Below are 27,824 nucleotides of genomic sequence, written 5' to 3'. Positions count from 1 at the left end.
CGGGGTTTTTTTATAATGACTACCATGGTCTAATTACTACCACGAGTATCTCAGGTCGAGTGAGATTCAACCTAAAGTCTGCATGAATTTCTATAAAAACTTAGGCTTTGATACTCAAGGTACCACCGAACAGTCTTTATAATATGAATAGAACCTTTTTAGCTCAGTTTCCGTAAGTCCTTCGGCAAGTGTAGTTATTTACAATTTAAAGTTTGATTTCGGTCATCCGTTATAAAAAACTTTCATTCTCAGGATTTGGACATATTTTGACCTAAACGATGCTATCGTCCGTATAATATATTATTATGATATAACATAGTTTGTATATTATAAAACGTAATATGTTGCGCGGCGGATAGAGTCTGTGTTTAAGACAACAGCTACCCCCGAAAAAAATCCCCGTCTTTACGTTTGTTCCTCTAAGATGAAATTCGTCTTAGACTATAGCATAGTCTAATTTTAGCCCTATGTTCCTATCAGCAAACGCCAGGATATACAAACTCAACACAATTTGAATTTTCTTTTAAAGACTAAAATATTGATTTAAAATTTATTTCTCAATAAAATTATAATAGTTACATTATTTAATAATATTCATAACAACATATAAAATAACAAATATAATTACAGCTCATTATCATTATTAAAAGAAATTGTTATGCTTAAGATTTTTATGAAGGGACCAAAATGTACCCAAATTTAACCCCCGTGTATAGAGATTTTTGTTAAGTTACTTAACTTGCGCCATTATGAAAACGACGTTCGATACAGCTTTTTGACCGTAGTCGCTACTTTATCATTTAATTTACCACCCTAAACTCAATCCAATCCTTTTTTTTACACTTTTTCCTATTGTCTTTTAGGTGCGTAAACGACTGAGACGGATTAAGGGTGGTAAAACAGACAAAAGAATGCCCGCACGGCAATTGGCGGCTACGGTCGAGAATTGTATTTGCGTAAGGGATCGCTTCCACAGATTCAAACGTTTGCTTGCATAATTACCGAAATTACGTAACTCAGCAACCAAACATTAAAAACCTAATATAATTTACAATTCAATGTCGTTCAAATAATTTTTCCGTAAACCCGATCAACGATATCTTCTGATGACGAAAATGACGTCGTTTCAACGTTCACCGAACGTTTTTATGTATGTCATGGACGTTGAATGGACCTGTTTACGACGTCCATAATGGGTTTTAAAAATGTCAATCCCGATTCTTAGGCGGATACGTTAAAACAATATCATTTAAATATTTTAAAAATATGTCCATCGATTCGATCTCGATAATATGACTTTTAAACATCTCAAGTCAATCGAGCCTGCATTTAGTACATTATTGATGCAGTATATATATGTTTCATCGTTCACTTTCGATTGAAAACTTTATATATTCTGTTTCCAACGATAATTAATTTCTTTCCCGATTAATCTTCTTGATCCAATGCTTGCATTTTCAAATCTTGTTTAGAAATGTCTTCTTTCATGATTAGAACTAGATGTTTTGGTGAGTGGTGAATCAAAGAACATGCTGTACAAGAGCAATGGTTTTAGGACCATGTTCTATCATAAGTGTAGACCAGCCCTTATGATTCATCTCCGCAGTACTCCTTCCATCAAGTGTGCCATATAAAAATGGTGCAACTCTCATCATTGATAATAAGGGTACATCTACACTTCGGAAACTTCTGCATCACCTCCTCCCACGTTGTTCAGCATGTGTAGATATTCATCATCCTCTTTACCGTTATTTCGAGTGATGATATTCAGCGTGGGCGTTCCCGCCCTTGATGAGGCGTTTGATTTTTCTTCAGGTTCGATTTCTTTCATTGGTGTTTCATCATCATCTGAAATGGAGTCTTTGTGTTGTGGAACCTGCTGCTGTGCTTTCATACGGTAATATCTGGAAAGAGGAAATTAATTTATATAATGTATTGTCGTAAAATTACTGTCAATTCAAATATACCTTTTCGCCCGTAATCGCGCGGTCAGGTGTGTTCCACTTTATTAGTTTACCACCCTAAACTCGATCCAATCCTTTTTTTATACTTTTTTCAATTGTCTCTAGGCGCAAAAAAAAGACTGTGACAGTTTTAGGGTGGTAAAACGGACAAAAAAAATGCCTGCACAGCAAATGGTGGTTACGGTCGAAAAGGTGTATTCTGATCAAGATACAGGTTCACTCCTTGCTCTGACCTTTGCTACCATGTGAAAACATATTCTGATCTCCCATTGAAATGATTTCCACATGTAAGCCGTGGTAGGTGTACACATTTCTTGTGAAAAGACTTAAAAAGACACTCTAACCAGCCAAAAATGCCAATAACTGAACTAATAATTGAGCATGAATATCATGACCCCGAACAAAACGTCTTCAGATAATTTGTTTTCGAGCGAATACAACAATCTCAAGACTTCGAATCCAGTTTAAATCCTATGTCTTCTGGTTCAAAAGTTTAAACAATAAACAAGAACTAAAAAAATTGCTTACTTTAGACGAACGTGATGAACGACACATGCAGCCGAGATGAGAATAATGATTGTTCCAATGACAATGCCTGCTGTTATCCAAATGATGAAATTCTGCCCCATTCCTCCTTCGCGAGTGTGAATTTCCTTGATCTGTCGAAAAGAATGTGTTCAAAATATGAGGCTCATTCATTCATTAGAAAACACTCCTTATCCTTTGAAAGTTACATGTTTTGAGCTCAATTAGCTTATTTTCAAATCTTTGTCCTAAGAAAGATTTGAAAGTTAGCCTCTACAATGCAAACCACTTTCGGGAGAAGGCTAGCCCATTCTCATCTTTTTTCAGCTTGTTAGCAGTAAGGAATTTGAATGGGTAACTATAATGATCATTGCATGATTCCCAAGATTTTCAAGCTAGCCTCTACAATGCAAAACAATCTTGGGAAGGGGAGGGGGCTAGTCCCTTTTTCATCGTATCAAAGCTTTCCATGTCAGCAGTAAGGAATTTGAATGGATGATCAAAATAATTATTGGATAATTTCACATACCACGGTCTCTTTAGTTCCATTACTTGGATATTCATCTTCGTCCTCCTTTGTTTTCGTTGTTTCTATGGTTTCCAAAAGAAAAACAAAAATGGTAGAAAATTAAGAGTGAGAGTCATAGGTTTGGAGGCCTAGCCAATTTACTAATTGTAATAATTCGTCTGCAGTGACTGTCTAATTGCACTTCTAATGCGAAGGTTTCATGATTGCTCCTGTATAATTCTTTCTTCCCTCTTTTTCTGTGCTCCTCCCAAACTGTCTCTTTAAACCGCAAGCCAAAAGAGGAACTATTTCAAAACCATAAGATACTTTCTTGCAGAAAGCTATATAATCAAATTTTGTCAAGACCTCTTTAAGATACACCAACCCACTCATTATCTGAGCAAGTGCCGTCCCGTCGTTGAGGTAGAAAGTTAAATTAGTTTGATGACGAGATTGAATTCGTGAGCTCATGCATGAACTATCTCTGTGGTGGTCCCCGCTGGTGGATCAAAATTTGTGACCAATAAGATGTTGCTTTCAATATAGGAAATATTATGTGGACTCATAATCAATAATTAAACTCAATGAACTTTGAATCTAAATTGTACTGGTGCTAACCATTCTAGTCTTTAAAAAGATCAGTGGTGGGTTTTATTCTGAAAATTTTATTATGCTTCTTCACTTGGAAGAGTACTCTTACAACATCACTTAACCTTTTAGAATGAAAATATATGTGAAGAAATAAGAATCTCTGTCCAACTATATTCACACAGTAGATTGGGCTGGCAGAGCAGGTGTATGCATTCATCCTTCTCAGCACATTACATATGCACCACCTGGCTGGCCACATCGATTTAGCCAGTAGAGGATACATGGATACAGTAAAAATATATAAAGATGAATAGACACATACCTGGTTTTTCAGTTGGAACGTTAATGTTTGAGCTAGAGTATGAACATCCCTTTCGAATTTTGCCAATGGTTTCGATTCTTTTACTGATTGTGTTCAGAACTTTGTAAATCACATCGTTCTATGATAAAGACAATTGAGATCTGTTCAAAAATCTGAAAACATTCGTTCCCAGGCTGGCAAATATAGTGTTAGATAAATGTTTAAACAACGTTATGTGTCAGCTTCGTTCATTATAGTTCTTTCTTTCGCTGACTTTTTTCATGTCTTTATTTATTCAGTCATTCATTTTCCCGTTCTTTCATTCACTTGCCCTTTTACTTTTGGACATACAGACTTTTAGAGCCTCATCAATAGTGCTTTAGCCAATACATTAGAAGCTTATCATCACTCTAAAATGATACTTGATACCTCTCTGTATGATGCTCAGCAATTAAATAGAATGATAAAGGGTAAGTGGAGCAATCCAGGGAAAAAGAGTGGCGCCTTTTTTCATTCGGAAAGATAGCTATTCAAAGAGGAGCTCTTGGGTCGCCATCGACTGCGGACTTACTTATTATGACCTAATATAAGGAATTTTACCGTGTTGTATTCAATCTGTTGTAAACATCCCACAAAATTTGATTGGCTGGTAACGCCAAATGTATATGGCGAGTCAATTCCACCAAAATAGACGGGCCCATTGGTGTTGGTCCGAGTCTTTTCTGTAATGATTGTCATGGTAACAGGTTTGTTTTGGTCCAACATGATCAGAACTTTATCAGACTGCATCATAATTTGGAGAGAATGCCATTCTGCATCGAAAATGTTATCCTCCAATAAATGACTTTTTGGAACTAGAAAAAGGGGTGATGAATTAATCGTCAGGAATATGTTATTTAGGTACAACGACTACCACGCCATTGGTTGAGTTCCTTGAGTCTTCAAGTGTTACTTTTTGCAATTTATAAAAAGGTTTATCACTCCAAGTCATCAAAATGAGGTTTTGAGATACTCAAACTAATTTTACAAAACGTGGCGTTCAAAAAATCAAGAGTGTTGGAAAAAAGGAGCGAGAACGCTTAAGAAAATCCTTGAAACTTACTTTCTGTCGCTTTTCCAGCTGCCACTCTTATCATTCCATCTTCAATCTCCACCGCCAAAATATTGCCACCGCGTTTTGTGAAAAACAAAACACCGTCCGGTTTAGCCGCTTTGAACCGCATTCTGAGGTTTGTTCCGGACGATCTGAAATCGCGGACATGCCATTTGATGTGATCTTTTTCTTCGATGGTTATAGATTGTGATTCTAGAACGGAAAATATTGAAATTTGAATTCTTTATATCATAGGCTAGTTACTCAAAACTTAAGGACTCTTTTAGAATCGACTAAAATCAGCCTTAAAAACGCAAGTGAAAAATGATTACTGTTAGAAGTATATTTTAAAAGACTTTGCGGCCTGCTTTCCACATACCTTTGCTTAAGAAATGAAGTAGAAAACAACTCGCAATAGATCTTGGAACTCCACAAAAATGCAAACACGACACGGGCAAACCTGCCTTTTTCACGTACTGCGACAATAGGTTTACACGAAATTGAAATGATCTATGAAAAAACTAGTCCCTAGTAATACCTAACTTAACAACAAAAATTCCCAAGCTGACATTTAAATTTCACTTGGGCTCTAACAGCAAATAAACTCACTTGTGTTGCAAACTGCACCACCATAGCCTGTACCAAAGCAATCGCAGCCAGCTCTGGTAAACAAATTGACACAACGACCAGCATTCTGGCATGGATTTTCTTCTTTACATTTATCTATACATCCTGTAGCCACACTTTGTCCTTTCAGTAATTCCAATGCTGGTTTTGTTTTCATTGTTCCTGATGAATATCTGAGATCTTTAATGCAGCCGAAAAACCTGGATACAGAAAGAGGAAACGATTAAAAAATCTATATTTCATATATAAGCTTTCCGACTTAGCGCTGCCGTCAGTTTACATAAAAATGGTAAAATATTATGCAATTTTTTCAACATTTAGATAGAAATTTGTGATCTTTCAAATTAATTTTTTATGAAATATGTCGAATAGTTCAACACAAGGTAAATTACACAGAAACCTGAATTCTGAAATACGTTTAAAGGTTCAAAGGTAGGTAAATTTATAAGGGAATTTCTGATTTAATCAATGATTCTGAGGTACCAGTGAATATCCCTTAAAACCACATACCCCTTAAAATCTACAAAGTTGGGTTTTGGGCTCTCTTAACCACCAAACTTAATTTAATATAGGTATTGTATAATTCACTTTTTTACAATCTCTAATATAGGTACTTTCATAAAATACCTAAGTTCAAGAATTTTAGTGTCGTAAAATTCGAAGTTATTGAAGATTTTATCAAAAATCCCTCCAAAAAATCAAGTTTTTCGGACCTAGAGGATACACAAATAAATTTAAGGTCATAAAAGCTATACTTTTTCGGTACCTATTTTTATGGTATATTTATACGTGCGATGGAATTTAATCTTTATTATATAAAAAATTGAAAATCTGAGTTTGACCTTTAAGATTTTTTGACATTGGAAAGTTTCCTCCATTTTCCACATCCAAAGGATCGTTAAGGAAAGGAGTTTCAAAACATCTTTGGTACACGTAGGGAAATCGGCTTATCTTTTGATGTTTTTTATAATGTGTGGAAGCTGTGAAGCTCTTTATAAGCATGTTATGGCGTGTCTTATTGTGAACTGTGTATCAAGTTTCCAATAGAATAAACGCATTTTTATAGGAACAAACTATTTAAGAACATAAGACTTCGATGGCCAATATATTATAAAATAAGTGAAGAAAATTTTAAGACTTCTTTTGAAATTGCACTAAAATACTCACCAAAAACTTAAGAACATCTGAAGGCTTCAAAAACTTTTGTGGTGGCAGTGGCGGATCTAGGGTGTTCCGATAATTTATTCCAGCAAAGAATACGAACAGAAATATCATTATAGATTTTGTTTCCCTCTTAAATCCGCATATGCATGACATGTATCTTTGAATACATATCAATATCAAAGTGGTGTTTCATTTAATACCCCACCTGCATGAGAGGGGATTATATGGTATTAGGTAGATGCAGTGTTTTGAACCCATATCAGTTACACGTCTCCACTGAGTCTTTGTTATTTGAATTCTTTAAGCTGTGGTGTATGTTAGCAGCAGGCCTATGTTTCCTGGTGAGCCTCGCATGAGACGTGAGTAAAGTATGAATTCTTCACCCCCTGTTTTAGTTTCAAATTTTAAATGGTACTTTATATGAGCAAAGTGTCATCATTGTGCATACATATTTCTTAATGTTTAATAAAAAATATTTGTTTATATTCAATTTTTATTCCTCAAAGTTCAGATTTGACAAAAACTTTTCAATTCCCCTTTTTCTAAACCCCTGTGAATTTAAAAGACACTTTCTGATACCTAGCTACCTTTTATACCCCCTACCCTAGAGCTTTTGAACACATTTTTGAGGTGCTCCTCGCAAAATTTTCTGAAATTGCAGGGGAATCCTATTGATTTTTGTTTTAGACTACATCATAATAATAGGCAATTATGGAGCGGTATCCGTGTCAAAAACATCCAGTTTAGATAACGGTCGGAGGTTTGTAACTGATTGGGTCGGTTTGAAAGGTGATTGGGTCGGTTTACATAGTGATTGGGTCGGTTTAAAAGACGATTGGGTCGGTTTAAAAGACGATCGGGTCGGTTTGAAAGGTGATTGGGTCGGTTTGAAAGGTGATTTGGTCGGTTTAAGAGGTCATCGAGTCGGTTTAAAAGGTGATTGGGTCGGTTTAAAAGGTGATCGGGTCGGTTTTAAAGGTGATCGGGTCAGTTTAACAAGTGATTGAGTGAGTTTAGTAATATTTTACTCAGTTTTAAGATCAATCGGAAGGAGTGCCGGTTTAAGTCGCCGGTTTTTTTCGGATTTCTCCAGGAATCGGATTACTCAATACTCCAAGTCTGGTCTGGAGAATGTCACATTTCACTTTTCTTTCTCAATCAACTGTCAACTGATCTGATCAAGGATTTCAGATTTCGCATTGTTTACATCCCCAGCCTTGGAATACTTTCTCTTTTACTATTTTCCAGGCTGTACATCAAATCTACAGACCAGATTTATAAAAATCCGAAAAATCGTAATCCGATTGCCCGAAAAATCCGGCACTGTAAACCGGCGATTTTTTCGATTGGTTTGTAAATTACGATTGACTTCTGAACCGACCCGATCATGTCTTAAACTGACTAATTGACTTTAAAATTGACCTAGTCGACTTTTGAACTGGCCAACTTTTTAAAACTGACCTAATTGCATTTCAAACTGACCCAATCGCGTCTTAAACTGACCCAATCACGCCTTAAACTGACCCAATCGCGTCTTAAACTGACCCAATCGATCTTTAAACTGATCACCTTTTGAACCGACCCGATCACCTTTTAAACCGACCCAATCACCTTTCAAACCGACCCAATCACCTTTCAAACCGACCCAATCACCTTTCAAACCGACCCAATCGTCTTTTAAACCGACCCAATCACTATGTAAACCGACCCAATCACCTTTCAAACCGACCCAATCAGTTACAAACCTCCGACCGTTATCTAAACTGGATGTTTTTGACGCGGATACCGCTCGATAGCAATCATCTAAAATTGATGATCTAATTTTCAGGAAAAAATGAAAGTAAATTTCTACAAAAAAACAAAGTAGATGTTTGACGCACACGTCATCATAGTCTTCAGTCAGCATGCTTAGGGTATATTGTATAAACAAGAGGGGTAGTATTCAAATAATTGGTATTATGTTGCGCTGTTTCTTTGATGTCAATGGTATCCTCGCTTTCATGCAGTGTAGAGAATTAAGGACTCAGTACGAGTCCAACTAAACATTGTAATAGTGTTTAGTTGTATAATGACGCTAAAGCACCATTGTTAAGAGTTAATATTTTTTCATTTCACAGCTTTTATCTTGCAACATTTTGCAAGCGCATTACTCGCACATATCGATTTTAAGCAAGTTTAAGAGACTTTTTATAAACTCTATAAAAATCTTCTTGTCCTCATCCGGAGATGACTCAAACTTATATTTTTTTGGAATAAAATTTCATTCTGGTGACAACGATCATTCAATATACCGTTTAACACAGGTCCGGCGGAACAGCCGTAAAAGTGGGGAGACTGATAGGCTCAAAATGAGATAAAATTCACTAAAACTCTTTCAAAAGTGGGGAGGGTGAATCTCCCAGTTTCCCCGCTTCCGCCGGGCCTGCAACAAAAGCTGTATTGAAGGAGATTGACCTCAAGCAAGGATCCCTTGATCTAAAACAGCTTGATGGGTGTGACCCCTAATACAAAAATATACCCTTAAACTCGAACCCAGTTCTCTTGCAGCGTTACGGTTACTAGTTGTATATTACAAAAATTTACAAAGGTCAGCTTTAAAAGATGGAGGAACATATTTCCCAACCAATCTATGGGAGAACTTTAATGACATATTAATCCTAAATCGTCCCGTTTTATATAAGTTCGCTCAATGAGTATTATAGCACTCACGATCCGCTTATTGAGATCAATTTAGTTATCCCCTACTAAGCAATCCGAATGGATTGACAAAACAACTAAATCATAATCCACCTTAAATATCTGCCCCTGAAATTAGTTCTCAATTCTAATCACTTAATACTTTTAAACATTCGGAGTGGTCCCGTAGTTTTTCTTAGATCATCGTCTCGTCTAGTTCATTTGGATATATATTATTTAATGAATGTTAAACCTAAATACCTTATTATAGAAAATCTTAATCCAACCTTGAAAATTATCCCTATTTAATTTGCATTGGGAAGATCAGCTTTATTAATTACACCCTGCAATGGTTTAAACTGAACTAGAGAAGGAAAGGTATTTGTCGATATCTATATTTAGAATGGGGAATGGATTCTTGGGGCACTAGGTCAAAAACAAAAAGGTTTTTATTGATAAATTAATCTAATAGCAAATATAACAGCTTCTCCAGTCAGCCTTGAATGAAATATTAGTAGTTTATAGAGAAGATGCATGTTTAATTTTGGTCTACGTTTTTAAAAATTTCAGGACATGAAGATCCACTTTTCCCATGAATCGATTGATAGAGCTTATCTCCTAATTTTGAAGTGTGTGAAGAAGTTAAAAATCTTGGAATTCTGCCAAAAATACTAATCTTAAAATTAGTAGTTTAATTGACGAACTATTACTTGGAGTTAAAAAACACCTGTTTTTGACTTTGGACTTTGGATTTATTTCTCAAAGTTGTTTTGGATTACACTTAGATGCTTAAGAGAGGATTACTTTCGGATTGTCTTGCATCGCGATAAATTGTCTACTCAATTGAACGGCTCAGCCATAAATTGCATGTTTTGATTAATACTTTTGGCGACTTACTCGCCTAATGACATGGGACATCATGCATGTTTGCATATGCTATTGCTAAATGTTTATAAAATTCTAAGGGCGTCAGTTCTTTTCACCATTTAACAAGGACAAAATCTTCTCTTTTGGAGACAGACTCGATTAAAGTTCTATAGATTTGCTATTGGTAGAGATTATTGATTTAGACTCGAATTCAAACGATCCTCACTGCAAATTATTTCATCTTACTGATTTTTTTGATTTGAAAGCAATTCAAATCCCCAGACATCTAGATGAAACTAGATGGGCTACTAAATATCAGACGTTAGCATTAGTTAGGGTCTGGATTTGAGTTTAGTTCGATCAAAATAATTTAGAGAAAGCCAGAATTATACCCAGCAATTTCTAGGAAGGTTGACAAGTACATCAACTTATTCCAGAAAGTACAAAAAACATTTTTAAGATCTTCCAAAGGGGAAGTAAGTGTTCAAAATGTAATATCAAGATTTGTAATTTTCAATGCACAAATATACCAACAAGAATTTCACATTAATCTTATTACCTAATTAAAATTAGTCGGCTGTAGTTAGATATGAGATAAATTATTTTCTTTGATAGAAATACCTCATACAACAATTATTTTGCCGTCTACCGTCTCACTGAGATGCTTTGACAAGGATTACATGCGCTTAATCTTGTTATCTTAACCTTGATCGCGCAGTTCCTTAATTTAGTTTGAGGCATATATTTATAAACGTTTTTTTTATACAATTCCTTCTACTGTATTTAAGTTATGGGTGGAGTTTACGAGAAGCAAATTGTAAATTAACAATATAATGTCCTCTGAAAGACCTTCCCACTATTCTATCATACTATAGTATGCTTCCCTGAAATCAGTTTATCGTGATATCATTATATTATTACTGTAGGTTATCTAGAAGATTTGGTTACGAGATACACGAAAATTTGATGAATTTTGATTCTTAATACCTCAAATATATTTTTAGTTTTAACCCTCATCGTTGTGTTTGAAAGTTTGTACCAAGTTAGACCAAACTTTAGAAAAATCACATCTCAAATATCTCTAGACTTGCTTATTAGATTTCGAATTATCTAATATGAAATCCTCACTTGGGCTAAATACCATGAATTCTTGCAGAAATGAATCAATTGATTCAAAAATATACTATCAATGACAGCATCTTAATGTCTCGAAGAATCATTGTTCTCATTCGTGACGGTTAGGTCCTCTCTAAATTAAAATTTCTTACAGGAAGGTCTAATAAAGTCATGTTCTTGTTATAAAAGTCAATGAATCATTTAAAATCCTTAGAATGTTCTTTTCTATTAAAAAATACGGCGTTTCTATTTCCTAGTTCCGTCGTGACGATTCTCTAAAGGAAACGTCATGTTTATTAGCCACGTCATTATTAGGGTCATGGTTAGGGGTCCTTGATTACGCTTTTCACTGATATATGATGTCACCTATTTATCATTAAAGTAATGTTTATTTTTGATTAATTTTAAATAGTTGGGAGAAAAATTCTTTTAAAATTGCATCAAGCTTGGCATTACATTTCCGTTACTTTTCCGTCCGTGTTTTTAGATCCTTATTTATTTCTAAATACACAACTGAGATGTGATAAAATGCAAAGGAAACGTGTATGAACCCGGACTTCCTAAACCCATAGGTCTGATGTATATTTGTTTTTTCATCGTGGTCTTTAATACGTTTATTGAAGCTTCATGAAATCAGGAGGAAATCTTGTATTGAAATGACCATTAGTTGTATCCCATAGGCCCCTTGATCTGGCATTTCTAAAGTCTAAAGAAGCCGAAAATGATCTCTAATATCCGATTTGAATTGAATCATGTTAAGGAATTCAAACGTTTTTGATATTGTTGTCTTTTTTAGCCGTGAGCTCAATTATGTAAGTATTATCAATGTTGATCTCGTTTTTGAGCTTGTTTGGCTTATTGAAGGTCTTGACCAAATTTCATTAAAGATAATATCAATTTCAATGCAAAGGCTAATATTCCTATTTTTAGTCTATATCAATTATTTGTTTGGATCACACAGAAAAGCTCGATACCAAAGGTAGAGCTTCCATTATCTTAGCTATCAGTAAAAAATAGAACGGTTTTAAATCCAAAATTGTACAGTACACCCAGCGGGCAAACAACGTCGTTTCAACGTTTTTCTAATCTTCAAAACGTCAATATAACGGTAGATGAACGTTGAAACAATGTTGTGTGCCAGCTGTGCATAGATAAGATTACGATTTGTCAAAAGGCCCTCATTAAAAGGGCATTGGCTAAGAAATGATTAGGTACTATCCCAAATCGGCCACACCAAAATGATATAGCTTTCAACCTCTATATAGAGGCGTTTTCGATGACTACAAATGCTTATACTAAGAGAAAAATGCATGGGAAAATGACAAAGCCTATCTAATGTATTAATTAACATTAATTTATGAATCAGAATTTCAAAAGTCAACAAAAAATCAATCCAATTATCGGGCTTCTAGAGACATAAGACATTTTTTAATTTTGGTTTTCTGATAGAGAACTATCTCTCTCAAATAATTTGGTTTCGTTCGTGCACAATTTCAGTACTGCAATGTTAAACACAGCTTTATTCATTGGAGAAAACTTAGGCAGAAGAACGATTTTCACAATCTCTTATCATTCTCAACAATTTTCAGGGATTATTAAAATCTTTTATAATCACACCCATGTCGCCTTGAACTTTTAGCTTGCAATATTTTTTGTTGATTTCAAAAGATTTATACACTTCAAATGTAACGTTAAAAATGATGTGAAAATTGTTCAATCAATCTTGAATATTATCTACAGTACAAATGTGATTTCATCTCTGAAATTAACCTAAAACTTTCTCTATACATGATAGCCAATAGTTCCAAAAAAGGAGGCCAAGGAGATTTTTGTTAAAATCGTCTTACCTTGACATAAATGAGATGGCACCAAATGCAGTCAGCTGTTTCTGTTCGCTTAAACCACCGACAAAAAGCCTCGAATTGATGTGAAATTTTTGGCCAACCTCATTAGGGTAATTAACAATTTGATGATAATGATCCACTTCCACTTGTAAAGTGCCGACAAACTTTGTCAACACCAATCTATGCCATTTCAAATCATTTAAATTCTCTCCTATACGTATTACTTTAGTATGTTCTTCAGAATCGATTTGCTGTGTCACTTCTATAGCACCATTTATTAGGGTTACTTGTAGAAAACTCTCGCTCTTACTATCATGAAAATTATGTCTGTTTCCTCCAATACTAGTATCCTTGGTCCGTACCGAATCAACATACAACAACATAACATGTGAAGTCTGTGTTTTAAAACTTAATTCTAGTTTTCCAGCTTCAGTAATATTCCATGTATTATATACAGCATAGGATTTTGATTTGTCCAAAAATGTTATACTTTGAATTACGATAAATTGATGTACGAGTATTAGAGTCAGTAATAGGTGATTTGTTTTCCGGTGTATTAGATTCTCCATTGTATCAATGTTTACTTTTTGGGTGGTAAAGATTTCAAGTCAAACCAACAATAACTAGCAGCTCCAATAAATCAATTTGATCACTTAAAGCATCATTACCAAGTAATTCATTAAATTCAATCCATGAAAACAAACCAAACAGTTAAAGCGGAAATCATCAAAATCCCCAAAAAGCTGTGGTCAATTTCCAAAATCACTTGTACGCGTGATTTCAATAAAAACTAAACAATATGTTTCAGTAGTTTCCAATCTTCATTGGTTGTTCAAAGATCATCAATGAAGGAAAACAAAGCTCAGTCAAGAAACAAAAATAATTAGCAAGACACAAGAGAGCTTCTTTACAAGGTTTGGCTTGGTTAAAACCTTCTCAATATTGAATTTTCATAATCAGATCAACCAAGTTACACGCATACCAACCAGTATCCAATATCAATTAATGTTTCTTTCCTTTTTTTTCTTCTAAGATTTCAAATTCTTTAATGATTTGATGAGTAGTATATTGTTCAAACCTATTGAAAATAAATTGTTTTTACAATCAAAATCCAATTCTGAAACAACATTTGAAACCTTAGGTACATGAAGGAAAAAGATGATTACGCTGGATACTAAATAGAATACGTATCCAACGAACACGATCTTACAAAACAAATAAACCATACTCCTAGCCATTATAACCCTTACTATCTAAACGTAATCTACCCTACAATAGGTATCTATCATATTGAAAATAAGACGGCTATACATTACACTTATATAAACAATACCAGTATCATTCCCTCTCTCTTTCTTCAGAGATTCTCTCCTCTTGTTTAAAGCTGATCTAGATTTTGTTGTACATCTAAACAAGCTTTCTAGATCTATCTCTACCTATTCTGATCATTATAATTCTCATTTCTTTTCTCTCTTTCACAATCTCTGTACAATTGTTAATTGTATAATTGAATACTGCTGTAATTACACTGTACACTTCTCTGAGTTTAAACTATGATCGAAATTCAAGTCAATCCTTGGGAGCGCAAGTTTTGATGCATCTTAAAAGAGATAGATAGATACGCCCTCCGATGCATCGGAATAGGTCCTACCCACGATGGAGTAGGAATCACAGCGTAAGCAGACATTGAAACCAATGTCAGATGCGAGCTGCCGAGCCACAGTGTATACCACGACCCTTGAACTACACGGGAGAACGGATGTCTCAGCACACCACTATGTCTGGAATATCTATCCATACTCTTGTATCAGAGTTATGACTCTTAAAGGAGAGCCACAAATAGTCGTTCTCAGATGAAATTACAGCTGTTGCCAACAAATTCGAATACAGGCTTCAAAGTAAAGAATCATCATTGACAACTCATCGACCAATAACAATCTTTTATTGCAATTCTTCATTAATTCTTAGGTGTATCTTGTCTCCTCCTTTCAATACACTATACCATCCTCCATTACATTGTAAGCTCTTCAAAACTACAATTAAAATCATCTCATAATTTTGGAATGATATTTTATCTCTATTCTGATCTAATAGTTTCTAAAAAATCTACTGATATATTTTCTTTCACTCCAGTGATTTTCCTACATGAAACGTTACTTTCTAACTTGAGTATCAGAAATTCTTCCATTGATGACAAATTTATCTTCTTCTTCTAGCAAATACACATCAATGTATGAAAAATTGGAAAAAGGAAAGTAGCTGTTTTGTGCCAATTTAACAATTAAACGATAGGTAGGTCCACCTTAAGTACCATCCCATTCAATATCACTGAACTGTCCTGACCAATGTAATACAGCAAGGTAATTTTCTTGGTTGGTGAAAGGCCTGTCAATGGATGGATCTACAGTCGTGTAGCACAGCACCGGTGGTCAGACATCAATTCTAGTTAACTTAGAAGTGACGTAAAACTTGAATGTAACCAATAGAATGGCTTCATTACGTTTTGGAGCGAAACAGAATCGTAACGTGCGAACATGATTTTAGGCTGTCAGGCCTTCAGAAAAAAAAAATTTTGGGCACAATTTTGAGAAAAGTTTTGCCTTAAAACAGACGAAAATTCTCAAGATAATTTTTGCCTGAATTGACTCAAATTAGGCTAAATTTTGCACTTGCACTTTGCCCGTATATACGGAGGTTATTCATACAAAGTGCCCTAGAGCCCCTAGACCAGTTTGGTACTCTAGTCCTACATATTCTAGTTTGATAATTATGAGCAGCCCCTTTTAAATCTACTCCAGAACTTCATATATATTGAAAGTTCACGACATAAGCTTTTTCACTGTTTTTCCTTTCTCCAGTCACAGGGGATTAAGAAACCAAACTCTTCATGCTGTCTAAAAAGTAAAAATACCCAAAAACACAAGATTCCAAAACAAGTGAGACAACAATTGTAGTGGTATCGAAGTAACAAATCATTTATTGATACTACCCTCAAATATGGCAAAAAAACTTGTGTTTTTCTTTCAATCACACTAAGCCTGTTAACTTTAAACAGCGTGCGTGGAGTGTTTTAAATATACGATTCATTCTTCAACCATTTTTTTTTACGTATGTATATTATACAGCGTTTCGATGGTGTTTTTTCTCTTTTTTTTTCGCCCTCTAAATTTTAGATGTTTTGAATTTTTATCAACATGAAGTCTGACCAGATGTGTGATTCAGAATAGGTCAGTCATCATTGCGTTAGAAAAATCAATAAATACTTTTTCAATATTGGAAATCCAATTTTATTTGTCATGTAAATAAGCAGACACACGCGTCACTCACGAGAGTGAGCGTTCTTATTTCGAAACTGGTCTCGAGTCCGATATTTAAAATAGATATGTTTCATTTTCACCGATAAACCTGTTGCTCAATCAATCAAAACCGGGGTTGCTTTTTGCTTTAAAAGAAAAGCGGCTGAGTTCTAATGTTCATCCTTATGATTGCCATTTGGCTTTGATGTTATTGTGTTGCTTTAGCCAATCACTAGCCTTCAAAAGTTTATTCAATATTCATCCCAAATATAGATAAAAAAGATCAAAGTGATCCGCCAACCAGGACAGATTCATTACGGAACCATGACCTGTATAGTGAATACCTGCCATGCGCAGAGTAATAAGATTTTCCTCGGAGATTAGATGCATTCTAGTCTTCGATTCAGTGGTTTTCTATTTTTATTAAACTTTATCCAGTCTCTCAAAAAATTGTTCTTGTCAAGTTAATCGAAAAGACTTCCTTCCTAATAAAAAAGTTGACAGCGCTAAAATTATAAACAAACTCAACTGACACATCAAGATTTCCTGAAAAAATATATAATAACGGTTTAAGAGAATTGATAATTATGACTGAAAGATTATGCACAAACTAACTCCAAACTACATCCTCCAATATGGCCATATTTCCTGAACACTTCAAACTCGTACAGTGTATCTAATAGCAGTCCCTATTCCCAGTGGTTTTCCCCTTTATAACATCAGCATCAAGACCATGTTCACATGTTACTGTTCCGTTTTGCTCCGGTATGATTTTCGTTAAGGATCGAGTGTGTTCATATTGGTTTCGGAACGTTTCGGAGCAAGAAAACGGAGCAGTTCCGTTCCGATGAAAGAAGTGGAGCGAAAGCGTTTCGATCTGTTTTGCTTTGTGACGTCTTCTTGTTTGACGTTTCCAATTTTGACGTTCACACTTGTTTCGGAACGGAACGGAACGGAACGGAACCGTAACGTCTGAACATGGTCCAAGACTTCCTGAAACCTCTATTCTAAGCTAACGATAGCTTTTTTTGCAAAAACTGTAGACTGGAGTATTTTAGGATCCGTGTAATACAGTAATATGAGTGTTATATGATAATACTTAACTTGTTACAGGATAATATCAGTTTGTACAATTTGTCCTTTCCATTATTAATTTGCTTTTTTTCTACTATGTCTGGATTTTTCGTCAAGCATGCTAGACTACAAAAACTCGATTATAATAAAAGGTTTTATTTTTGCGTAAGTGTTCCCGTTTCATATCAGACACATATTTCATATCAGGACAGTGTCTCCCTATTGTTATATTATGCTGATATAAGCAAATAAAACTCTTAATACCACTCTTAATTAAAAACAAAACCTTTAAGAGATCTAAAACACAAACTCAGATACAGTCAGCAATAGTAGGTAACAAGTAAAAAAAAAACTAAAAATCTAGAAAGTGTGTTGTATCGAAACAGCCAATAGCTTAGTACGCCTGTACGTTAATCCTCAATTGTATTAAAGCACAAACAGAACTGCTTATAGAAAATTCATAGTGCGTTTGGCTCGCGTCGGACTGTGTCCCAAACTGTGATAATCCACCCATTTTTGCTTTACCTAGATCGAGTTTTTATTCAATCGAAGCATACCACTTTTTTGCTAATGTCTCTGTAAGCTTTATGGTTAGAAAAACGTTTTGGAAACGTTCGTTTGAAATATTGACGTAACTTCTGCAATAATAAATAATAATATTGCAGGAGATTTCAAAAAAAATTAAGAAAGTACACTTTACTGGTCACTAATAAATAGGTTATTCAAGTTTTCTTACTGGTCACTATTTATAGGGTAATTCAAGTTTTTAAAGTCCTGAAAAGTTTGCAACACTTCGAAAGCGAAACAGAAAACTGTAGAAAACACCAGCCATTCACCACAGAGATTATTTTTGGCAGCTTTAGCGTATGATTATAACGAACCCAATCAAAGTTTAGACAAAGACACTCTCCCTGAAATCAATTTCCAACAAACTAACACACCATATGGCTAAACTTTCTGAATCCGAGATTAATGGAAAAATACCAACACTCTAGGTAGGTAAGAAAGTAGCCTTGTTAGGCAGTCAGGTATGAAGCCGTCGTGTGCTGTCTAGGCTTTTGTACACAGCAAAATTATTTTTGCCGGCAGGCCCGGAAAAACAGCGAAAAGATCTCGGAAATGCGCCAGAAGAATTTTTCCCCGTGAATGATAAAGTTTAGCCATGCTACGGCAATCAGCCGTAAAAGTGGCTAAAACCTTTTCCATTTACTCATAGTTTCTATTTTTAACATCCGCGTTCAGAACAACAAAAATCATGTTTCCTTGAAACTAACATACACCCAATAAATTCACAACAACATTCCAATCCATTCGCGCCAGAAATATCGAATCCATGCCAAACTTTTATAAAAAAATAGAATTCCTTTTATCTATATATGCGTGCTACTCTCTCTTTTTTATCAATTTTGTTGTGTTATTGAGTTCTTTCCTGTCTAAAAGAGCGACATCAACATCATGCATTCTCAGGCTAATTAAGTCAAAATCTGTAATTCGTTTGCAATCAGCCTATAATTATTGAAAAATGTAAAGTAGAAGGCCACGCAATGGTTAATGGCTACTTGGTTGTTGTAAACTTTTATTTCCACTGTTGTTTTTTTCGTAAGAAAACACAACGTCAGCTTACAGAGTACTGACTAATGAAGGAACGGGCAGGTTGGTATTCACTGGAAACAAGGGCCTCCTCCACGCAAGATACAAGTTAAATGGATTTATACATAAGAGGTCAAAGAGGCCCCAGTCACCTTTCAAATCAAGCAATCACGCAATCACGCAAAAACAATCAAAATCACGTTATCACGAGTTAAATTTTCTTTCTATCACGATCACGTCGATCACGTTGGTTCCTCTAATCACGCAATCACGCACTTTAAAATCTTAAATCACGAAATCACAAACTTGAAAAAACGCCAATCACGCCATCAAGAAAACCGCTGGGGAGCCTCGTCAAACAAAAAGTCAAAAAGGGTGAAATCGTACAAAATATTTCGATCCTGGTCAATATTGAAATCAATTTTACAGGGTTAAAAGCATACTAAGTGGACCTCCCAGACCAGACCAATAAAACCATTTTACCAAAAATATAGTTTAAAAATCAATAGTTTTTCTTACAAAAACAAACACAACAATAAAAAATTTTTCTCGCTTATGGTTTAGCTAATTTTACTTTAATGGACCCAAAAGTGGAATACATTTACTCCTAACGACTCCTCATTAATTGCAGGAAAATTAGCTCCATCAGATTCGAAAATACCACAAGCTTAACGGTTTTCTCATGTGCTTCAGGCATTAAATAAAATGACTCAATGACAATTTGATAGGTCACAATATTTTCAACCGTAAAGTAACCCAGCTGGCACACAACGTTGCAAAGTCATTAATTCTATAAACTGATTGTAGATTGTAGATTCTTTTGGGGAACTTATTTTAGTAAAAACTAAGTTTGGCGAATCTGAGCAACTTTGCCAAATTAAAGGTACCCATCAAAAGCTTTCAAAATAAAACATCATTCTTGTCTATCGAACACTCATTTTTGGGCATTAAAGAATCAATTGACCTTTCATTTTCTAAAATTAGTATAGAATCTTTAGAATCCGATTTGATTCCCACAGAAGGACACCTCCCTTCTATAGATCCACAACAACTACATTTCTTGGTTTCGCACTTTTGCCATTGAGAGAATATCCTAATCTAACAGACTAATACCTTAACTGAGAACCAAAAACTGAATAAATCCAAGAAATTTCCAGACATTACAAAACCTCTATCAAAGATTAAAATATTTATTGTTTAATCTAGTGACCCCAAGAGTTGGTTTGAATGTTGCTTTGAAACCGTTTGGAATCATCTAATATTATGAGAACTAAAAAGTTGTAATAATGCCAACGAATTTGATAGGAGTATAAACCAATGAATGATTACTCTGCAAAAACTCCAGTTCATTATTTCTCCAAGTTACAACCCACTACTAAGAGCTTAAGACCTTTGGTGGTCACCGGTTTTATACCAAAAGTAATAAAAATGCTGAGTCTGCAAAAACGATCAGTCTGTATATCAAATTAGTAAGTTATTGTCATTTTCAATTTCAAGCGTTTGCTTGATTTTAATTTCAAGTTATCCCTATTTCGTGTTGAAGGGCTTAGGATTTCTAAGTATGTGTTTACTATCGAGATACCATTAGCCTTAAAAATCCATCTAGCTGAAAGGATCTAGGATAGAGAGTATTTCCATTTTTTAAACAATCCTTATAAGGGGATTAGTACCCTTGGTCATACCTCTATCTGTCTATGGATTCTGATACAATGGGAAAGATTAAGGTTCATGATTTTAATATCTTGTTATCTACTTTCGCACATAAGATTAGACAAGTTTATATGTGATAAACAGGGTGGCAAGCTACAGATTTTCAAAAGTGTCATTTTACACATTCTAGTAAGCGAGAGACCAAGAATTTCAGCAAAATCAGTTAAAATGTTTAGATATTATTATAAGCCGTACCATTTGGCGAAACAAAATTCAAATGAAAATCAGCGCAAAAGTCAAAAGAAAAATTTCAAAATTTAAAAAAAATATTAAAAAAGTATCAAATAATTTTGGACAACAAAGTCTCCTTTGAAAACCAGAGTATTTTAAGCTGACTTTTGAATTCCCTTAATAGTCCATTAAATAGTCCACTACCAGTACCTAAATAGCACTGTATATAACTGACAACCAACGGCCATCAAGCTACAAAACTCCATTCTACTTTTCTCATCCCAAAACTCGATTTTATTTCCTCAATTGCCCTGTTTTCTGCGTCACCAGCCTGTCACTACATGAATAGTTTTCCCTATGATGAAAAAAATATCCAGTTTGGAAAAATAGTACTTTCTTTATAATTTCAATTTAATAGAATCTTTTTTACATTATAGCAATTTCTTTTTAAAATGACGAGAAGAAATATAGGGAAAAATAGATGAAAAAACTATCGAAAAATTACTGTTCATGAATTTTTTACAAACTTTAATGGACTCGGAGTCTGTTTTTTTTCTAAAAAATTTCAATAGCAAACAGAAACATTTTAAAAGCACGAAAACGAAAGGAAAGTAACATTAGGCCCAATATACCCTTTTAACCCTCTATTTTATAAATTGAAAAAAATTTATCGAAAATCTTTTGAAAGCTGTTCTTTATTTCCAAAGCTTAAAAAGTCTTAAAGTATCATTAAACTTATTGCAGCTGGCAAAAAACGACACTTTTGTAAAGGTTTTGTTTCTACACAAGTGTTCCCGTTTCATATCAGACACATGTTTCATATCAGGACAGTGTCTGCCTATTGTTATACTGTGCTGATATAAGTAAAAAATGTTTTTCTTTTCCTTTTTCTGACCAATCTTGATTCACATCTGTGTCAATCCAGGACCCTGCCGACGCACCGGACTTAACGAACACCGGACACGCGAAAGTCCGGTGTAAAATGAGAATTTTTTTTACCACCGGACAATCTCTACACCGGACTTAAGGAAGTTGGATGTCCGGTGTCGGAGAAGGATATTTTTTCCACCGGACAATCAAAACACCGGACATGACCATTCCGGTGTTACTTAATTTTTTGTTTCATAAATGTCCGGCGTCCAAAATTCCCTGTATGTAACACCGGACTGACACCGGACTTATTGCGTCCGGTGTAGCGAAAGGATACTTTTTTGCCACCGGACAAATACACCGGACAGTCCGGTTCATCGGCAGGGTCCTGTCAATCCAATGTGAAAAAGCTTGCGAATTAAAAGTGATGAGTAAGCAAACGATATCATTCTTATTTAAAAACAAAACCTTTAACACAAGAATTTGAAAACACCGCCCATTAAAAAGAGGCAATCTTAACATCTTTGGTTCGAGACAGGGGTACCAGTACAACGCTGTCTATTGACGTAGGGCGAGCGTATTTCAAATGTTACCAGGTCTTTTTAGAAAAAGTTGAAAGAGTCAGAAAATAGTTGAAACATAGAGGTATAAAGAAAGACAGGAGATGAATTTGTCGGTAATTGGTCGTTAAAGTCTTTTGATTTCTTTTATGTAATAAATCAAAAGAAATTCTAGGCTCGCCCGACGAAATACGACTTTTTAGTAGAACTCAAGTCTGTTCTAAACATTCTTACTATCAGCATCGAAGATTTCTAGCCTTCTAATATACGAGAATAAAATAAAATTTAGCTCCACGAAATAAGTTTGCGTTCAATTTTGGCATCCATTAAATTTTGTTTTGAAAAGATATTTTCTCTAGCCAGAAAATAAAAAGTTCTTTATAAGCACACACAATTTCAGACCCAATTTGTAGACAAAAAGTCGCTGGAGAATTTTGGAAGAAAGTATTAAGCAATAGGGTTCACCTTGAAGAAAATGTTGATCGAAAAATCTTGTTATTTGATGAAGGATTGCAAAGTTTACAGGCCCTTTTTTAGTCCAAATATTTTCTTACACCAATGTCAGAAACAATGAATCTCGTCTCATCTTATTTCCAACACTTAAGTTAGCCAATAAGATTTCACCTATCAACAAAAGAGCTCATTAAAAATGCACGATATATGAGATTATGAGCATCCATACCTCGTAATTTTTTTAATCGTAGGGCGAGCATGGTTACAATAGCATACTTCTCCTGTTTCTTTATACCTCCATGGTTGAAATATGAATGACAAATCAGAAACACTTCTTTCTACAGTGTGATCTCCTGACACCATAAGTTCAAATCTTAGATTCTGAAAATTCTAGCGGACTTTTATCTTTTAAGTAGAAATGTGTACAAGACCACTCGTGGTGCACCAAAGTGTCCCGAAATTAATAATCAATAATCAATCAATAATTTATTCTCATCAATATAATATTTCATTTTTCTATTTTCATAAATTTTTTTCTTTCCAATTTTTTTTCTTTTTCTTTTCAATCAGGCATTCAACAATGTCTCCTTGGTGAATTTATTGTATGGTTTGGAAAAGGACACAAACTTTTCTTAAACTGGAAACAAAACGAAATGATTTCAGGTTGAAGCTCACAAAACACAATTATCAATCCAACAACAACTAGAGGCTATTTTGCCCAGCATGAAAATTATAATGGCAATTTTTTGTGTAATAAATATTTTCGCCTTGTGGATACAATTATGACCAACCCATTGACATGGTTTTCTATTGAATAAAATTTCTAAATCTCAAAATATTTCTTATACAAAAATTTATAATTTCAATGTAACACCCATTGCTTAGTTTCAAATTGGGTTTACAGTTTGTTCCATTTTTAAATCTCAGTTTAGTTATGCCCATCTAAGTGACATTCTATATACAAAAATTGACTTTTCATGCAAAGTTATTTAACAAATAATAATTTGCCGATGTCATAAAGCCCCATGCATCCGTCAATCATTTGTACAGTCAGCTTGTCTGATTTTTTTGTAAACACGTCTAAAAATATTCGTCTATGAAAATTCTAATTGGACAACTTTTAATTTAATTTTGAAAGCCCTCTAAGTGTCTATCCAAGGATCTCTGGGAAATATTTGTAAAAAACTATAGACGGGACGGTGTCGAGAAAAAAACCGTGTCCGTTTGGTATAGAGGCAATAAAACTAAAAACTAAAAACATCCCGCAATTTTCTGTTTTTCTCTTCGTGATAAAGACAAATGAAAAATAGTATAGTTAGCATACAAATATTACTACAAATATTTTCCAGATTTCATATTAACAGCCAACCTTCAAAAAGGACTTCTACTCACAGGAGGGCTCGAGATACAAGTATCAGACGAACGAGGATGGCAGGTATAACTTAGAGCCTAATTGGCTTAACTGAAAGTGAACGATACGACCTCATTATCATTAACTCAAATACATTAAATAGCCTCATTAAATAATCCGTAAAACCCCCTGCTAAGACTGTTCTTTTAAAACGTTAGGTATTTTCTTTGAGTCATAAAAATATTCAATAGGTTTAAATTTCATTTCACTACCGTTTTTTTGATTTCAAAAATCCAAATCTTTCCGTTTTATAATCTGCAAAATGCTGGGTGTTTCCATGGTAACTAATGAGTGAAGACTTCGTGACGTGGCTAAAGAAGGCGAGAATGTCACTTTTTGTCTTGATTAGTACACTAATATTTTGTAAGAACAATTCTACGAGAACAATGAGGTTAAAACGATAAGAAAAATTTAAGCAGAGTCTAGTTGCCTAATTTTTAAGCGATTAAAGGGACAGTAAAAATTAGCTGAAAAGCATTAAATACCTTAACTTGCCCAAAAATAAGAAAATGATAAGAACACGGATAAAAACTAATACAGGCTCATTGTGCCAAATAAAAGCGAACGGAAAATCCTCAACAAAAATTCCTTGCAGTTCTAAAAAATAATGTGTCATGGAGTCTCTTTAACTCAAACGCGCACGCGGAAGACAAAATCGTTCGAGTAAAGGAAATTTCGAGTTTTGGAGCAGTAAGGTTCATATAAAACATTTCAGTTGTAGATGTTCGAATTAAAGAGTCTCTACTGTAATAAAAATTTTTGATGGCGTGAAACTTATAAAGTGTAGGGAAAGCTTATCTTATATTTTATAATTTTTGTCATCTCCTTGCTGATAGATAAATACGTGGTTAAAGTATTTTCTGGACTAATGGATTGGATTGCAACGATATATGGAATAGTAAATATTGGCGTGTTTAAGCCAATTTGCAGCGACCGTGTATAGCAGTGGTAGAGCATCCGGCTACGGTGCGCAAGATTATAGGTTCAACCCCAGCCAGGTTATTGCAAAGATTCCCAAAATGGTACTTGATGCCTCTCTGCTTCATGCTCAGCAATCATGAGAAGGATCAAGGGTAGGGCGAGAAATCCAGGGACAAAGAGTGGCACACCCGGGTAAATAGCTATCGAAAGAAGAGCCTTCGGGTCACCTACGACCACGGTGGCAGACTTACTTTTAAGCCATATAGGATACAGCGTCTCAATTTCTTAAAAAAAAAAATACGACAGGGTTTGAGTAATTCCCTCACGATGACGACGAAGTCACTCATTTAAACATACCACCAAAAATTTGAACTTCAATGAAAATTAAATCAAAAATGAAAATCTAATCAAAACAATCATAAGGAAGAGATCCTTTAAAATTAGTTTAATACCTCAATTTAAACAAAGATGTGATATTAAATTAATATAATATAAATTTGTGTTTAAAGGTTATGAGAGCATGTCAAATGATTTTTGTGAATTATCGGAGAAGGTCAATTAAACTGCATACTCTAATCGTTCTCATTCTATGGAAGCGAGAAAAACACTCTCATTACACGCTTTTTTATAAGAACAAAATACATATAAGAACAACACCGTCCGAATAAACTTCTCCCCCGCTAATTAACTTCCAAAGATTTTCGGACCTCTCCCCATCCTTATTACGACCCCCCCTTGTTTTATTTAATTTTGAAAATATTTTCATTTATTACAAGCTGAATTGCTCTAAATAGCCTGGTTTTAGCTTATAATTACTTCATTTTGGGGTTTCCGGAGGTACCATCTCGGACCCCCCTTTTATTTGGACCCCCCAACTATTCGGGACCTTAGAGTAACAGGCAAAATTTGGAACCCGTCAGATGAAAGTTGTTTCTAAATCCAAACCTGCGTGGTGAGGTGGTGAAAATGGTCAAGAATCTAGTTCTTGTTTCTTATAATTTTTCAAAATTTTGAGAATTTGCAACCTGGTCAGATATTTTCAGAGCTTGAAAAAGTCCCCTTATCTGAATATTATCTTTTTACAAGCATTAAGAACAAATCGATTTATAAACAATTCATAAATCAGCCAGTTATCAAAATAATCAATCAATAGGCCTTTTCATTAATTACGTAACAAACATCACTTGCCTCGTTTTGAAATTATTGGTGAAGGTAATTAAAACTCCCAGCGGATTTTATTAAAACTACTTTCTATTTATAAAAAAATCATTTAATGTCTCAAGGGACATAATCACCATGGTAATTGTTTGAATGCGAGGCAAGCGATGTTCGTGACGTGATTTATGAAAAGGTCTTTTATCGAATCAGTCTACCCATCAATTATCGATGATCAATCAATAGTCAATTCATTTAGTCAATTATCATTTAATTAATTAATCAATCAATGAGTGATCACTTTGGTCCTGAATTTAGAAACAGGGAGTTCTTCGAACAAAAATTGAAACAATTAGAATGAAACATTAGAATATTTTCATCTGCTAGAAAACATTAGAAAGTCTTTTTGATAAATTTTAAACCCCAAAATATTTCCATTGATTTCAAAATTTGAAAATATCAAAAGTAAAAGATGTAAATATATTTCTATATACCATCCACAACAAAAGTTATAAATATTTTATCCACAAATTAATAAACGAATTTTAAAACTGAGAAAATATCCAACATAAAATTATAAAAATAGTCAAAATAAGATTTATTTATTTTAGGGAAAAAATAGAAGGGCTTAAAATTCTTTAAGGGTCGAAACAGAAGACAATAATGAAACAGAGAATATACTTTGGATTATTTGCGACCAAATCCCAGGTGAAAACTCAAAATCTAGATTTTTCCTTGTTTTCTTTTGATTTTTCAAGATCACTTTAAAAGAATTTATTTTCGTCCCGCTGAGTAATTTTTTTTGTTTTAGAGCCTTTCATTTGAAGTGAACCGAATAGAATAAATATATTTCGATATTATACTTATAACGACTTATAGCCAGCACTGTAGGTTACTTTCGTTACGAAAGACCTATCCTGTACCAAACTTTAAAAATGAAAATTAGAACGTGGCTATATTATTTTGAGTTAAAAGCTAGTTATTTTGTCCACATTCGTAGCTACCATTATTGATCTCCAGGGAAAGATTTCAACCACTTGAGACGCCAATCGGCCTTTCTAGAAAAATTTTGCATACAGTAGAGAGTTCAGTGATTGCCTTTGTTGTACTCTATAAGACTCTAGTTTTAGCCCGGGGGGGGTACTAGGTTTGCGAGGTGACGGGTATGTCCGAGCAGAAAATCGAAAATCGACCCTTTGAGAGACAAAATTTTGGTGATTTTGGGACCCTTTGAGAGACTTTTTCCTAAATTTTGGTCCATTTTTTCCAAATTTCGGTTTGATTTTCACCAAATTTTGGTCAAAATTCTTGGAAATCGTGACTCTTTGAGAGAGAAA

At 34.4% G+C, this 27,824-nt stretch overlaps 1 protein-coding gene across 2 annotated transcripts in view; it reads right to left on the bottom strand.

Moving 5' to 3' along the window:
• Positions 1-875: 875 nt before the first annotated feature.
• LOC136800303 (axotactin-like) overlaps positions 876-27,824 on the bottom strand; it is a 36,679-nt gene continuing 9,730 nt past the window's right edge. The window contains exons 1-8 of one of the 2 annotated variants that reach the window (XM_067056932.1): positions 13,280-14,350; positions 5,592-5,809; positions 4,992-5,195; positions 4,490-4,743; positions 3,911-4,028; positions 3,019-3,080; positions 2,493-2,623; positions 876-1,904 (exon numbers count right to left, since the gene is read on the bottom strand). In XM_067056932.1, coding sequence (XP_066913033.1) covers positions 1,673-1,904; positions 2,493-2,623; positions 3,019-3,080; positions 3,911-4,028; positions 4,490-4,743; positions 4,992-5,195; positions 5,592-5,809; positions 13,280-13,845 — 1,785 coding nt within the window. In that variant the 5' untranslated portion in view covers positions 13,846-14,350 and the 3' untranslated portion in view covers positions 876-1,672. Of the gene's footprint in view, positions 1,905-2,492; positions 2,624-3,018; positions 3,081-3,910; positions 4,029-4,489; positions 4,744-4,991; positions 5,196-5,591; positions 5,810-13,279; positions 14,351-27,824 lie in introns of those variants that run through there. The other variant, XM_067056933.1, reaches the window with a different exon arrangement.

Source organism: Clytia hemisphaerica, unplaced genomic scaffold (assembly GCF_902728285.1).
Source record: "Clytia hemisphaerica strain Z4C2 unplaced genomic scaffold, Clytia hemisphaerica genome assembly, whole genome shotgun sequence".
Classification (NCBI taxonomy): domain Eukaryota; kingdom Metazoa; phylum Cnidaria; class Hydrozoa; order Leptothecata; family Clytiidae; genus Clytia; species Clytia hemisphaerica.
Note: the sequence above shows the minus strand (reverse complement) of the source record. Positions and strands in the feature narration are given on the sequence as shown.